General features: G+C 34.9%; 1 protein-coding gene across 11 annotated transcripts in view; it reads right to left on the bottom strand.

The window, feature by feature from the left end:
* APC (APC regulator of WNT signaling pathway) overlaps positions 1-15,704 on the bottom strand; it is a 150,857-nt gene that overhangs the window by 83,171 nt on the left and 51,982 nt on the right. For 6 of the 11 annotated variants that reach the window (XM_024123873.3, XM_055086707.1, XM_055086708.1 and 3 more), the window contains 2 exons: positions 12,198-12,350; positions 2,848-2,932 (listed from right to left, as the gene is read on the bottom strand). In XM_024123873.3, the coding sequence (XP_023979641.1) occupies positions 2,848-2,932; positions 12,198-12,332 (220 nt within the window). In that variant the 5' untranslated portion in view covers positions 12,333-12,350. Of the gene's footprint in view, positions 1-2,847; positions 2,933-12,197; positions 12,351-15,704 lie in introns of those variants that run through there. The other 5 variants (XM_024123881.3, XM_024123865.3, XM_024123904.3 and 2 more) reach the window with 2 other exon arrangements.

A 15,704-nucleotide genomic window follows, 5' to 3' on the forward strand; every position in this document is an offset into this window, starting at 1 on the left:
TTTAGGTTTAAGGTTAGGTTGTTTATTTGAGATGTTTCTTGTTTCTTAAGGTAGGATTGTATTGCTATAAACTTCCCTCTTAGAACTGTTTTTGCTATATCCCATAGCTTTGGGGTCATCGTGTTTTCATTGTTATTTGTTTCTAGGTATTTTTTGATTTCCCCTTTGATTTCTTCAGTGATGTCTTGGTTATTAAGTAGTGTATTGTTTAGCCTCCATGTATTTGTATTTTTTACAGATTTTTTCCTGTAATTGATATCTAGTCTCATAGCGTTGTGGTCGGAAAAGATACTTGGTACGAGTTCAATTTTCTTAAATTTACGAAGGCTTGATTTGTGACCCAGGATATGATCTGTCCTGGAGAATGTTCCATGAGCACTTGAGAAAAATGTGTATTCTGTTGTTTTTGGATGGAATGTCCTATAAATATCAATTAAGTCCCTCTTGTTTAATGTATCATTTAAAGCTTGTGCTTCCTTATTTATTTTCGTTTTGGATGATCTGTCCATTGGTGAAAGTGGGGTGTTAAAATCCCCTATGACTGTGTTACTGTCGATTTCCTCTTTTATGGCTGTCAGTATTTGCCTTATGTATTGAGGTGATCCTATGTTGGCTGCATAAACATTTACAATTGTTATAACTTCTTCTTGGATTGATCCCTTGATCATTATGTAGTGTCCTTGTGTCTTGTAATAAATAGTTTTTGTTTTAAAGTCTATTTTGTCTGATATGAGAATTGCCACTCCAGCTTTCTTTGATTTCCATTTGCATGGAATATATTTTTCCATCCCCTCGCTTTCAGATTGTATGTGTCCCTAGGTCAGAAATGGGTCTCTTGTAGACAGCATATATACGGGTCTTGTTTTTGTATCCATTCAGCCAGCCTATGTCTTTCTGTTGGAGCATTTAATCCACTTACATTTAAGGTAATTATCGATATGCATGTTCCTATTACCATTTTCTTAATTGTTTTGGGTTTGTTATTGTAGGTCTTTTCCTTCTCTTGTGTTTCCTGCCTAGAGAAGTTCCTTCAGCATTTGTTGTAAAGCTGGTTTGGTGGTGATGAATTCTCTTAGCTTTTGCTTGTCTGTAAAGGTTTTAATTTCTCCGTCAAATCAGAATGAGATCCTTGCTGGGTAGAGTAATCTTGGTTGTAGGTTTTTTCCCCTTCATCACTTTAAATATGCCCTGCCACTCCCTTCTTGCTTACAGAGTTTCTGCTGAAAGATCAGCTGTTAACCTTATGGGGATTCCCTTGTGGGTTATTTGTTGTTTTTCTCTTGCTGCTTTTAATATTTTTTTTTGTACTTAATTTTTGATAGTTTGATTAATATGTGTCTCGGCATGTTTCTCCTTGGATTTACTAAGATTTTGGATCATATTTACTATCGTTATTCTGAATTCTTTTTCAGGTAGACTGCCTATTTCCTCTCCATTTGTTAGATCTGGTGGGTTTTTGCCTTGCTCCTTCATCTGCTGTGTGTTTTTCTGTCTTCTCACTTTGCTTAACTTACTGTGTTTGGGGTCTCCTTTTCACAGGCTGCAGGTTCGTAGTTCCCGTTGTTTTTGGTGTCTGCCCCCACTGGCTAAGGTTGGTTCAATGGGTTGTGTAGGCTTCCTGGTGGAGGGGACTAGTGCCTGTGCTCTGGTGGATGAGGCTGGATCTTGTCCTTCTGGTGGGCAGGTCCACGTCTGGTGGTGAGTTTTGAGGTGTCTGTGGCCTTATTATGATTTTAGGCAGCTTCTCTGCTAATGGGTGGGGTTGTGTTCCTGTCTTGCTAGTTGTTTGGCATAGGATGTCCAACACTGTAGCTTGCTGGTAGTTGAGTGGAGCTGGGTGTTGGTGTTGAGATGGAGATCTCTGGGAGATTTTTGCCATTTGATATTATCTGGAGCTGGGAGGTCTTTTGTGGACCAACGTCCTGAACTTAGCTCTCCCACCTCAGGGGCACAGCGCTGACGCTTGGTTGGAGCACCTAGATCCTGTAACCCACACACCTGGTCACACAGAAATCCACGGGTCAGTGAGGACAGGTGAAACTTGAGGCTGGTTTCAACTCAAACTTGAACTTCAGAGATAACTTGTCACATGAACCCAGTCCCCTGCAGAGAAGACTTTACACACAGGCCAGTGAGCCACCCCGCGACTCCCTCCTCGGCACCACCCGGCGCTTCTATCTTTTAAAAATGAAATCTTTGGTTCATATTTTAGCCCTCCAATTTTAAGCCATTTTATAATATAACTGAAAATACATTATATATATTACATAAAGCCTGTAGGAGTACTAAATTATGGCAATTATTGAGCAGCAAATTTATATAGGAAACAGAAGAAATCCTTATCACAAATGCTGATGCTCAGAGAAATTCAATGACTCCTGGTTCTGTAAGAGAAACAGTCCCACGAAAAATCAGGCCATATGTATATGAAGATAAAGCACTTCTATCCTGGACGGAACAAAGAAGGTTACTGACTCCTTCAAATGAAGCAGTGGGCCCAGTCTGTGGCATACAGCTTATTAAAGGCTTATTTAGTGACTAGCAGAACAGCAATGAGTTTTAGAAAGAGCTGAAAATTATCAAGGAAGGAATCTAAAATAGTTTATTCAAAGCCAAGAAAACCCAATACCAACATTCTAATCAAGAGAAGCTGTACTTGGGTATATACACCTAAAGCTGACAACTGCAGCTTAAAAAAATTACTTTAAATACTTTTAAAAAATCTACCTTTGATATATGTATATGTATAGCTGATTCACTTTGTTATAAAGCAGAAAGTAACACACCATTGTAAAGCAGTTATACTCCAATAAAGATGTTAAAAAATAAATAAATAAATAAATCTACCTTTGAGACGCTCTAATAAATCAATCTGTCCAGACGAAGCCATAGCTTCATCTTCAATACTTCCTTGTAGTTGTTTAAGTACTTCCTGTAAAAAAGAACACAATATATTAACACGACAAAATTCTAAGTAATTTTTTTTTAATAATATCAACTTTATTTTTTAAATTAAAAAAAAAATTTTTGGCTGCATTGGGTCTTCGTTGCTGCATGCGGGCTTCTCATTGCGGTGGCTTCTCCTGTTGCGGAGACGGGCTCTAGGCACGCAGGCTCAGTAGTTGTGACGCACGGGCTCAGTAGTTGTGGCTCGTGGGCTCTAGAGCACAGGCTCCGTAATTGTAGCTCACGGGCTTAGTTGCTCCATGGCATGTGGGATCTTCCTGGACCAGAGATCCAACCCGTGGCCCCCTGCACTGGCAGGCAGATTCTTAACTACTGTGCCACCAGGGAAGTCCCCTAAATAACTTTTTGAAGACATGCTTCTAAGTTTCTTGGCATTTAGGTCTGCTCGGGGAACAAAGTTATTTCAGATCTATCTGAAAACGTATCATAAATTGTAAAGTACTCTACATATATTACCTATTACTAATTATGAATAATAAATTATAGCCCAACAACAGTGATATTTTGTGATAATGGTGATTATGGGTAGTCTCCATGCAATATATTATATATATGGAATAGTTAAGATATATTATCTGTAACTTCTGAAATAATATAGCAAAGTAGATCATTCTCATCTTTCAGACAGATCAACTGAGACTCAGACTTGCCCGAGGCACAAAAGCTAGTTATGTGTTTAAAATCCATGTCTCTTAAGCTTATACCAACATGAAAAATACCAGATTAACACAGTATGCTGTTTTACTTAACACCCCAATAAACAGCAAGCTTTTATATACTACATTTATGTACATTCTACTAGTACACTGATTTATAATCAGCAGATAGTTAAGTGACTGTATGCTCACTGTCTCCTGACTTTTGATCCATTATTTCCTTTCCCATCTAAATCCTTCCCTTGATAAATTTTTGTCAAAGAAGGTTGGGAACTTTCATCTTCTACTAGTTTTTCTATAATTTATGTACATTTACATTTTATATATTCTGAGGCAACCCATTCTAGTTCACAGCAAAATCTTTTGTTGGCCAACTAGGTTTCCAAATGCAAAACAGTGTATTTGAACATTTACAATCTTACAGCTATGGGTAGTGTTCCTCTATATGAAAAACGATCCATAAATAGATTGAAAAGGAAATCTGTCAAAAAGTGAGTAGTAAATGTAGCAAAGACAACTTCACTGGTTTACCTTGACAGTGACATTATAAGCATTAAGAAAAGAATCCCTATGTTAACAACAAGAAATAGTCTGTGACCTTAAGATCTGACCTTCAAATAATAGACCATGTTGGAGGTTAAAAGGCTTAGATAAGTAGACGTGGGAACGTCGAGGCGACTGATATTCACGTTCAGAAATTATGTCACAGTGTATCACAACTGTGGGATAGAAAACAAATTTGCACAGGGATGCCTTTCTCGAATGAATGTAGATTACTCTAAAACATTTAGTATAAACATCAGGACACCATCTCTTCCATAAAGTTTGAGATTACCACTGTAGGCTACCTGCAGTGTTTAGGATCCCAATTCTCCTTCCACCCACTGCTGCTTGTAGTCTTTCAATGATCCTTTAATCTTATTCCTATTTCTTATAATCCCCAGTCTTACAATTCAACAACTGCCTTTCTCAAATAACCTCCAATTATATGTCTAATCCTAACCTCACTTGCAAATTTCAGACTCACTTTCCCAGTATGACTGATAGATGCTTTACATCCAGTGCATCTGGATGATATGAACTGCACATGTAAATGTCCGAACTATCATTTTGTGCCACTAAAACCTGTTCTTCGCCTTGTATTCCTTCAGTTAAATGGCAGTAGCTTTCTTTTGTACCTCCAGGCTCAAATCCTCAGCGTCCCCTCCTTCATCTTCCCAATCAGTTATCAAATTCTGTATTCTAGCTCTATTATCTCTCTTACAGCCATCTCTTTTCTATTCTTACTGTCACTATCCTGGTTATTAACCTCAAAACTACTAAAATAAACTCCTAAATGGTCCTACCTTGCACAGAACTATCAGAGTAAGCCTTTTAAAACAGAGCTCTGATCAGGTCTCTCTTTATACAAGACTATTCTCCAAAGCCTATCATCAAGAGTTAACAGTGGTATTCTATGGAAGTTAGAATTACAAGCAATTTTTTTGCTTGTTTTTGGTTTCCTAATTTTAAAACAACAGGTATAACAAAAAAATATTGTTTTTAGAAAAGGTACAAGTACTTAAGAGTTCAAAAAGAACAAGAAAAAGAAATCCTTGGCATCTCATAGGACATACACCTAATTTTTCAAAACTAATGGCACATTAACAGTTTTTTAAAAACATGTTAAAAAATAATAAAGAAAAATTAAAATAACACCAACAAAAGAAATTAAAAGGCTAAGTAAACCTGCATGTCCAACAATAATGGATTAAATAAATTTATGGCATTAGCCATATAATGGAATATTACAGAACTATGAAATATTATAAAATATTTAATGACATGAAAAGATGATATATTAAATTTAAAAGCATGCTTCAAAATACGATCCCATTAAATGCATGCCTGCATAAAATGCACAGAGAAAAATACACACATTATCAAGGTTACTGCTGGTATTAAAAACATTTTTTAAATGGGTGATTTTGATATCTCTTTTTGTTTGCCCATATTTCCTAATTTTTAAAAATAGTAAATATGCACAACTTGTAATATGTTTTTTTAAAGTTTCTGTGCATGTGGTTAGAAGTCTGTTGATACAAGCTTTAACCACAAAAGTAAATAAAATTATTGTAATTTAAGGTTTAAAAAAATTTTTTTTAAGACTTTCAAAGCAGCCACCTTGGAAGCTACTTATTCCAATATGTTCCATTAAACTTTTTTTGTACATTCTGAGTTATGAACCTCACCAAAAAAAGAAAAAAAATGTACACATTATTAATTCATAGTCAGATCCAGTTACCTTGCCTCGAGATGACATCATCCAGCATGACTACATTACTCACTACTTTGTTGTGAATAGTTTATGGCTATTCCATGATAAAAATTAGCCCTAATTTTTTTTCTGTTTTACTGAGATACAACATACATATGAAAAGTACACCAATATTAAGTTTCTGATGTAATCTAAGTATCCATGTAATCACTACCCAGGGAAGACACAGAACATTTCCAGCATCTCAGAAGGTTCCCTTTTGCTTCTTACCAATCAATATTCACTCCCTAGAGTGAATATACTGGTTACCAGTATTCTGATTTCTGTATCTATTAGTTGGCATGCTTGTGAACTGCATATAAATGAAATCATACAGTATACAGTCTTTTGTGTCTCACGTTTTTTGCTCACCAAAATTTCTATGAGATTTATTCATGCTGTTGCATGTATCAGCTATTTTTTTTTAATGCTATGTAGTTATCCACTGTATGAATGCACCTTAACTGATTTATCCTTTATTCTCCCTCTTGATGGACATTTGGGTTGTTGCCAGTTTGGAGGCTATTATGAAGAATGCTACTATGAACATTTTTGCACATATCTTCAGGTGGACACATGCACTCACTTCTCTTGAGTATATCTGGAAGTTTAAATGCTGAGTCATAGGGTTTAACTTTAAAAGAAACTGCTGAATGGTTTTCCAAAGATGATGTGCCATTTTATACTCCTACCAGCAATGTATAAGCATCTTGATGTTCCAAATTTGGCATGATCAGTCTTTTAAATTTTAGTGATTTTAGTAGGAATGAAACGATATTTGCATTTCCCTGAGGATAAAGGATGTTGAATCCCTTTACATGTGCTTACTGACCATTTACCTTCCTTTTTGAATTGTCTTTTCAAGTTTTGGGCCAGATTTTAAAAACTGGACTTTTAAAATTATTGGTTTGTAAAAATTCTTTTTATATTCTGAACCAAGTCCTTTATCAGATATACGTACTGCAAATATTTTCTTCCAGTCTATGCCTTGCCTTTCCATTTTCTTAATGAAGTCTTTTGAAAAGACTGTTTTAAATTTCATGACGTTCATTTTATACCTTTTTTTCTTTTATGTTTAGAGCTTTATGTGTACTAAGAAATTTTGCCTTCATGAAGGTCAAAGCGATATTATTCTATATTTTCTTCTAGAAACATAATGGAGTCTTTTGATGAACAAAAGCTGTCAGTTTTAATGATGTCCAACTGATAAATTTTTAGTACTTTGGCATTCTATTTAAGAAATCTTTGCCTGCTCTAAGGAGATGAAACTATTCCCTAAGTTTTCTTCCAGAAGGAAACTGTTCTGTCTTCACATTTACTTTTTTTGCATATGATTTACTTGAATTACTTTTTTGCACATGATCTGAGGTAGAGCTCTTGGTTCTTTTTTGTTTTTTTTTCCTTCATACAGATATTTAATTGCCTCTGCACCATTTATTGAAAAGACGAGCCTTTCCCCACTGATCTGCAGGGATGCCTGGATCATAAATCAGGTGACCATATATATGTAGGCATTTTTCTCAACTCTACTGCTGTTAGTCTACTAATCTACTCTAATTACCACATTGTCTTAATAACTTCACAATAGCTTTACATGAATTCTCAGCCACTATGTCTTTAAGTATTACTTTTGCTCCATTCTCTTCCCCTGCCCCTTCTAAGACTTCAATTATATTTGCCTTTACCTATTTGCCTGTGTCCCTCATAACTCTTACATACTCTTTTTGTTTTCCATTTTTCTTCCTCTTCTGTGCTTCAGTTTGGATATTTTTCTATTGACCTTTCTACATGTTCACTAATTCTATCTTCTCACTAGTTCATTAATCCTGTGTTTAACCTGTGGTCAAGCCCATCCAATAAGTTAATGTTAAAAATATTTCAGTTATAGAATATCTACATGATTCTTCTTAATTACAGATTCCAATTCTCTGTTGAGATTTTCTGATTTTTCATCCATTTAATCCATCTTTTCCTTTTTTTTCAAAACATTTAAATTATGTTAAAATCTTTGACTACTAATTACAACACGTGGATCATCTTGGGATTTGCTTCTATTTTCTATTTGTTCTTTTGATTATCAGTCATTTTCCTATTTTTTTGTATTTCTTATAACTTTTAACTGCATGCTAGTCGTTATGTATACAAGAACAATAAAGACTTCAGATCAGATTTTGCCTCAAAGAGTTTGCCCTTTCCACCACTGGGGTCTGATTTCCTTCATCCAATAACTGAAAATAGGTTGCAGTTGCAGTTTAAGTGAACTTCATATCTGATTTGGTTTGCCAAGTTCCTTGAATGTCTCTCTCCTCTACACTTAGACTGAGGAGACCTGTTGTATGAGTATTCCTCTACCAGGACATGGCCTCCTAACATCCTGCCTCCATAGTCCATCCCCAGCATCCTTCCCTACACCAAGACTCAGCCAATGCCCCATGCATTTGGAGAAAATTTGGGAAAACTAGCCATGCATTTGGAGCTCCTCTAATTGTCAATACTTCACATCTGCCCACATGTTTGTCAAGACCTCCAACAGTTTCTTTCCTCCAGTAGAGTCCTGTGCCAGTGAGGAATTATCAGTCTACCCCTAGAAACAGCAAATACCCCTGGGGAAGAAAATTACCAGTGATCTCAGCTCATCTAGAAAGGGCTCTTTCCTCTTAGGAATTTTAGTTAATACAGTCCTTGATGATTTCACAGTTCTCCAATGTCTTTAAAAAGTACAATTTTTATTTTTTATCCAGTGTTTCTAGTTGCTGCAGTAGTACTGATTGATTGCCTGGGGCTGCATGCTGCATACAACCTAAAAGAAGTCCTCAATTTCAGAGAGTTTTTAAGAGAAAATGCAACACAACTGCAAAGCAATTCCAAATAAAATACTTCAAAAAATGTTTTGAGAAACGACAGCTTTTAAAATTAATATGTAAATTTTAAAGGAGAGAATATTCATTTGTATTTATAAATTCTGGAAGTTTGGTTTTAAAAACTTAGTTATATTACATAATCACATTATTTTCAAAAACATTTAAAGATTTTAAAAACATCAGAGACTTAATTATTAGAGACAAAATATGCTGTGGTCATATCAGTAAATAGGAAATATTTATCAATGAGCAACTGTGTCATTTCAAGGGGGTTTCTGCTTGATCCACTTCTGTTTTTCTCAATATATATCATAGTTATTTATTCTTTTCATTACCAGATAAAAGTATACTTGGTAATTAAATCTTCAAAATAAATTATGAAATGTGCCAATCTGAATTTCTACTTCTCATTTTTTCTTATACTCTGAAAATAAAAGATACTTTCCATGTATGGTTTTATAGTTTACAGAGCAAGTTATAAATATTTCATTTTGAGAAAATACAAAAAAGATAAAAATGGTTGATTAATATTTTACCTAAAGATAATTTTTTCTATACCATGCCATATCTCAGTTTAAATACTTCACAACTCACCATATTTACCTTGTTGCTATGCTCACCATTTTAAAGTAAATCACGTTCATTTCTAGCCCTGGAGTAAAAAATATAGTACCTAATATCTCTTAAGTTTAGCTGTAATTGCTGCATTTATCTGATCTAAATCCCACAAAATCTGTATTTTGTTTTAATTACAGAAATGTCAAGTATATACATAAATGTAGAGAACAATATAACAAACTCTTATGTATCCTCACATCTTACTTCAGTAACTATCAACTCATGGGCTTTTTTCATCTATACCCATAACCATTTTCTCCATTCCCCCACAACCCAAATTTATCTGAAAAACAAATCTCAGACACACTGTTTCTTCTGTAAAAAAATTCGATATGTATATTTACACAGGGATTCTTTCTAAACACAACCACAATGCCATCATTATACCTAAAAAATGAGCATTTCCTTAATATTCTCAAATATACAGTCAGTGTTCACATTTCCCTAACTGTTGTACACATATTTCCCTGACACACACACACAAAACATTTTTATAGTATCAATGACATGTAATCAATAGCAAAGCAGTATTCTCTTTTGCCACTAGATGGTACTACTGCATAAACTTCAGAAATCCTGAGATATCTAGTTGGAGGAGACACACCTTGCCTTCCATAGGGTAAATATGTTAATGATTAGGAAACATAATTCAAGATCATATGATGTATTCCAAAGTCTAATAAGTGATTTTTTGAGAAATAACCATTGTTTTGGATTAACTTTAATCCAGTGTAGGAAGTGCCAATGTTTCCAAGTGTCTTTTCACAAATTGATAATCTAAGACAAAATAAACAGGTCATGGTTCCTATTCTTTAACACCATAAAGCCTCTTAAAAAGAGAGATACATAAATAATTTCAGTACAAGGCTGTAACTGCTATGATAACATACACCCAATCCTGAAGAAATATGTGGATGGCTTAGCAAGGATGTCTGTAAAAGCACTTGCTGAGTAATAATCAATTCACAGTTGAATCCAGACAATATTAGTATTTAATATTAAATAGTAATATTCATGATGTATATTATATCACATGGCTAAGAGGTCACCCTGATATTCCACTGTAGAAATTTAAGGGTCTGACTTGTATTGTTACTCTGAGAGACATTCCATTTCAACATGGAGATGGATCTAAAGATAGGTTAAAATGTTTCCCAAAAATGAATTTTAAATTTGCTCGTTTTTTTTTTTTTTTTTAAAAAAACAACTTTTAAAAGGGATCTCAGAATTCTGCACTGCAAAAGAGACATTGAGATAGGCATTCCAGGAAGAATTACCTACTAAGTATACTTCTGAAGTAGATGAAAGAGTAGTCCTGCTGGGAATTTTAAGATTTTTATCTTTAAACTTTTAAAACCACATGCCATGTACAATAATTTTAGATATATTATGTTGATCTGTGTTAAAATACCAGACTATTCTTTTTTAACCTAGTAGGTAATTGAGTCAGTTGTTTTTAAGGTCACCCAAAGTCTGTAGTGAGAAAAAATGTTTCTTTATAGTCTACTTAATCTCCAAAAGGACTTGAGGTAGGTATCTTGGAGATCTGTCAATTGCTACTGCCATAGAGAAATAGGCAATTAGAGTGGAAAAGATTTATAGATACACAGGGAGGGAGGGATGGAGGGAGGGAGAGAAAGAAAGAGAGAGAGACAGAGAGAGAAAGAAAGAGAGAGAGAGAGAAAGAGAAAGAAAGAAAGAAAGAGAAAGAAAGAAAGAAAAGCTCATATGAGTAAAAGGCTGAACTGTTATGATAATGAATACAAAAGTAAAAGAGGAGCAAAAATAGTTCAGTGATATACAGAAGCTTGAAGAATAAGGGAGACCTCAAAATGCATGGAAAAAGAACTAGAAGAGACTAGGAAATGAATAAGGAATAAGAGTAGTGAGCAGACAGGAAGAAAGGGTCGGAAACCCAGATGTTAAAATAGCCAAGGCACAGAAACAACACGTAGCAGGAAGAATTTTTTAAAAGAGAAGGAGGTAACAGTTTTGTTGAATCTCCAATTCTATAAAGTTATTAAATTCAGTGAGAGGAGAATCTGCCTAAGTAGCTGGAAATTCAAACAGTTAAAGTTTTAATCTTAATTATTTTGAAATTAGAACATATTTGCCCCGGTGCAGATTTAATATTTTATAACTTTTCGTGGAGGTTATCACAGCTTTTCAATGTTATTTGGGAAACCAATTTCAGGGCATGAAGGTGTCATGGAAATCATCTATGCTAGTGCAATGACTGTATTTTCCAAATAAGGCAACTTAATTCTAGAAGGGCACCCTAGAGTATGTAGTTTAGCTTATGGCAAAACGAGGAACAGGACCAGGTACTGACTTTCAGTTCAGGACTCTTCCCACTAGGGCACCCTGATTTTCTTGATCATCTATCATTGTAGCACTTAAGTGAAGACAAGATCTGAGAGAGTTGGGGATGATGGCAATATTTAATACTTGAGATAGATTCTAAGGTTGTGAGGCTAGTTTCTATGAATTACACAGAACACCCAGCCTCACTATAGTGACGGTTAAGTTGGCCTTTTATTTTTAAGCTTAAAAATAACTAAGAACTAACTAATGAGTCACTGGGGTTTTACAATCATTTTCTTTATATAATTTGCTGGATGAATTCAAAACATTTTGTTTAAAAATATAAATGTTAACTTTTGCAAGAAAGAGTTTTTACATATTACTGCTTAACTTACAACACACTTTTAAGTAAATGAACTGGCTAATCCCAAGTTTACAGGAAGGAGTACTGAATAAAAATGGATAAACTACAATTAAAAGTCACAGTCTTGATACCTTCATATTAGATGCCTCAGTTTCCAGTTTTGTAAGATGATTGGAATTATCTTCTAGCTCTTGTCGAAGATTTGAGTTCTCCATCTTCAGTGCCTCAACTTGCTTTAACAACTGATCATATGAAGCTGCAGCCATCCTTGGCTACCCTTGGACCTATAAGGTTAAAAAGGATTTTGAAATTCACTACTAAAAATATAGTGGCTGCTTGTTTACAAAGAAAGGGATAAAGAAACAAAACCCTGGAGACACTTAATAAGAAGAATTGTGTTTATGTAGTAGTTTCCATCTCAAAACAATATTGTGCAAGTAGCAGCATCTTTCTAAGAGGATGAAATACTGGGGTCTTAATTAAAGACAGAGCGGACTAAAATAGAAGAGAACTTCAGTAGTGTTTGAAAACATTTGTCTTTTCACAGGTGGATGAGATTTCTATCAGGTTAGAATTTTTTAGGTTTTAAAGATATTTTAAATGGCAAGACTTAGGAAACATAGTCATTGATAAGAAATTTATTTATATTGGTAATATTAACTTATTTCTGGATTTTGTCCAAAAGTCACATAATTTTAAAGCCAGAATGGATTAATGAGATTAGGTATTGCATTCTACCACTTTTCATTTGATAAAAGGCTAGTCTTAAACATTATCCATAGGGAAGTAAGAAGTTCCAAGAAGGCCTCATTAAAAAGGCAGTCATTAACAAAATGGACACAAGGGAGAAGTTTAGATTAAGACTTCAAATCTTTTGGATAGAAAGATGATAATAATTACTAGTATAAATTCTAATACATTCATCCAAAAGGATGAATATAATAGGGCATGCTATGGCATATGCATCTTGGGACCCACTGCGTTCAGACTGAGGCTGAAAGACACTTAAAGAAAACTGATGACTTTAGGAGTAGAGACTGTCAAAGAGAAGTGAAGAAGAGCCTGGCTATTAATTACATGACTATGAAAGAAGAGGGGAGAAAAGAAAGATATAGAAGATAGCCAGGTAATAAGAGGTCCTTGGCCTGAAGAATTAGAGAATGCTAGGAGTTATGTTCAGACTAACCAAGTTTCAAAGACCCAGATTCTCTTTTTAGTTTAAATCCCAAACTCACTTAGGAATAAATAAAATTCTACCTATATTTAAAAGCTAAAAAGTACAACAAAGTTTGTACTCAAGCAATACTTAAAGATCTGGACATTAAAAAAAATGTTTCTGGGGCTTCACTGGTGGCGCAGTGGTTGAGAACCCGCCTGCCGATGCAGGGGATACGGGTTCGTGCACCAGTCCAGGAAGATCCCACATGCCGCAGAGCGGCTGGGCCCGTGAGCCGTGGCCGCTGAGCCTGTGCGTCGGGAGCCTGTGCTCCGCAACGGGAGAGGCCACAACAGTGAGAGGCCCGCGTACCACCAAAAAAAAAAAAAAAAATGTTTCTGTAATAAAAATCCACTACACAAAATAAGGCAGACAAATTATAACACTGTCTAGTCATGACAATATTGGGGGTTCAGCAACTGGAAGGTCCCTAACAAGGGAAATCAAGGGACTCAGGTCTCGTCTGTTCGCGAATGGCTAGAGTCAATGATAAACCTGGTGCAACCCACCGTCTCCTGAGGAGGAAACGGAATCCTGGGAGGTAGGGGTCACTCACAAAAGTCTTTACTGCTGAAAAGAATGACTTGTATTTGGAGATCTGGGTCTTAATTTCAGTCTTGGTCCTGTTTTTACCTTTGCGCCTTCACTGAAATTCATTTCACCATTTGTACAATGGACATTTACTACCTGTTCTAATATAATTTACAGGGATATTGTTAGAATTAAGAAACAAAAGGAGGGTCTAAAAATAAAAGTGCTGTGTAAGTTATATTACAAAAATACACTTGAAACATAACTTCCTTAGTAAGACCTACTGTTGATCTATTGTTATTGTTGTAAGCCCCAGTCCCCCAACCAATGGACAAGAGGTGAAGAATAATTCACCCTCTTGAAAAGGACAGACATGTCTCAAAAACAAGGGAGAAATTCATAGGTGGGGTCACTTATCTGTTTTACACCATACCACTAATAAGCAGGTCTGGAAAGAGGTAGCACATTAAAAACCATGTGACAGAAGTGGGGATCTGACAGTATTTAATAATGCAAGCCCTAAAATTCTTCATTTCAAATAAAATCCTAACAGGTAATTTTCCACTAAAATAATAAAATAAGAGAAAAGGTAATAACACAGAGAAAGAGCAAAGTACACAGAAGTATGCTAAGACACAGAGGTTATAACCTCACACAATCACAAAAAGAACCAGATGGGCAAAATGAACACGAGACTACTGAAAGCGCTCTTCACTGGAGGGAAAAGAATTCAGCCCTTCAGATGGACAATTAAAACATTTGATCATGGGACTTCGCTGGTGGTCCAGTGGTTAAGACTCCATGCTCCCAATGCAGGGGGTCTGGGTTCGATCCCTGGTCAGGGAAATAGATCCCACATGCTGCAACTGAGGCCCAGTGCAGCCAAATAAATATAATAAAAAAATTCGATCACCTTTTTTTCCCCCCTCCAGAATCAAATCATTTAAGTCATTTCTGCTTTAGAAAGCAGGGTGCTTTCATACAATTTTACAGGAAAAATAAGACATTTCATGGAGTAATACTTTGCCTTATATCCTTGCAGGATGTTGCAGCCATCCCTAAGTCAAAACTGTTTACTGAAAAATTTAAGAAATCATAAATTTATTTTAGAATGCCTTTTATACAATCACATTAATTTCATACCAAATATATCTTAAATGAAAGTCACTCAGAATCATTAAAAATATCAAAATTTATCACATGAAATGGGGAAAAACTCTGAATCTTTCACGCTACTGAGAATATACAAAGATCTAAATTTCTTTTTCAGTAAGGATACCAGTAAAGAGATCCTTACCCCTTAAGAGTAGGGTAGGGGAGAAGAAAGCAAAAGGACTGTTATTTAGATTTTTATCCAAATGTTGACTGGAAAACAAATTTACAAGTATCCTAAGAAATTAATGCAAGGAGGCAGAAAAGTTTCGGCAGGCAATTAGAATTAAATCTGAAGGATTCTTTATTATAATTTAAGAAGTTTGGGATCACTTTTTAAAAAATTAAACTGCTTTTATTGTTTTTGTTTTAATGAATTAAAAAAAGATGTATTTGCCAGTACTGTTAGATGGTAATGAAAAAAGAGGAAAATATCAGTAGAAAGAGAAGAAACCAAGAGTCATAAAAGACTACTTTGCTCAATTCTATGTAAATAAATTTGAAAACTAAATGAAATAGATAATTTACTAGAAAATGTAATTTATCAAAACTAACAACAAAGAGATGGAAAATCTAAAATTTACAACAAAAATCACTATTATAAAATAGACATTATTCAACATATTAATAGGTCTACACAGAAGAAAAATATCATGCCAAAGGTGATGAAAAGATGCTTTACAAATTCAATGTCCAGTTTTGTTAAAAATACTCAATAAAATAGGACACTTTTTTTTTT

The sequence above is a fragment of the Physeter macrocephalus genome, chromosome 8 (assembly GCF_002837175.3).
Source record: "Physeter macrocephalus isolate SW-GA chromosome 8, ASM283717v5, whole genome shotgun sequence".
Taxonomy (NCBI): Eukaryota; Metazoa; Chordata; class Mammalia; order Artiodactyla; family Physeteridae; genus Physeter; species Physeter macrocephalus.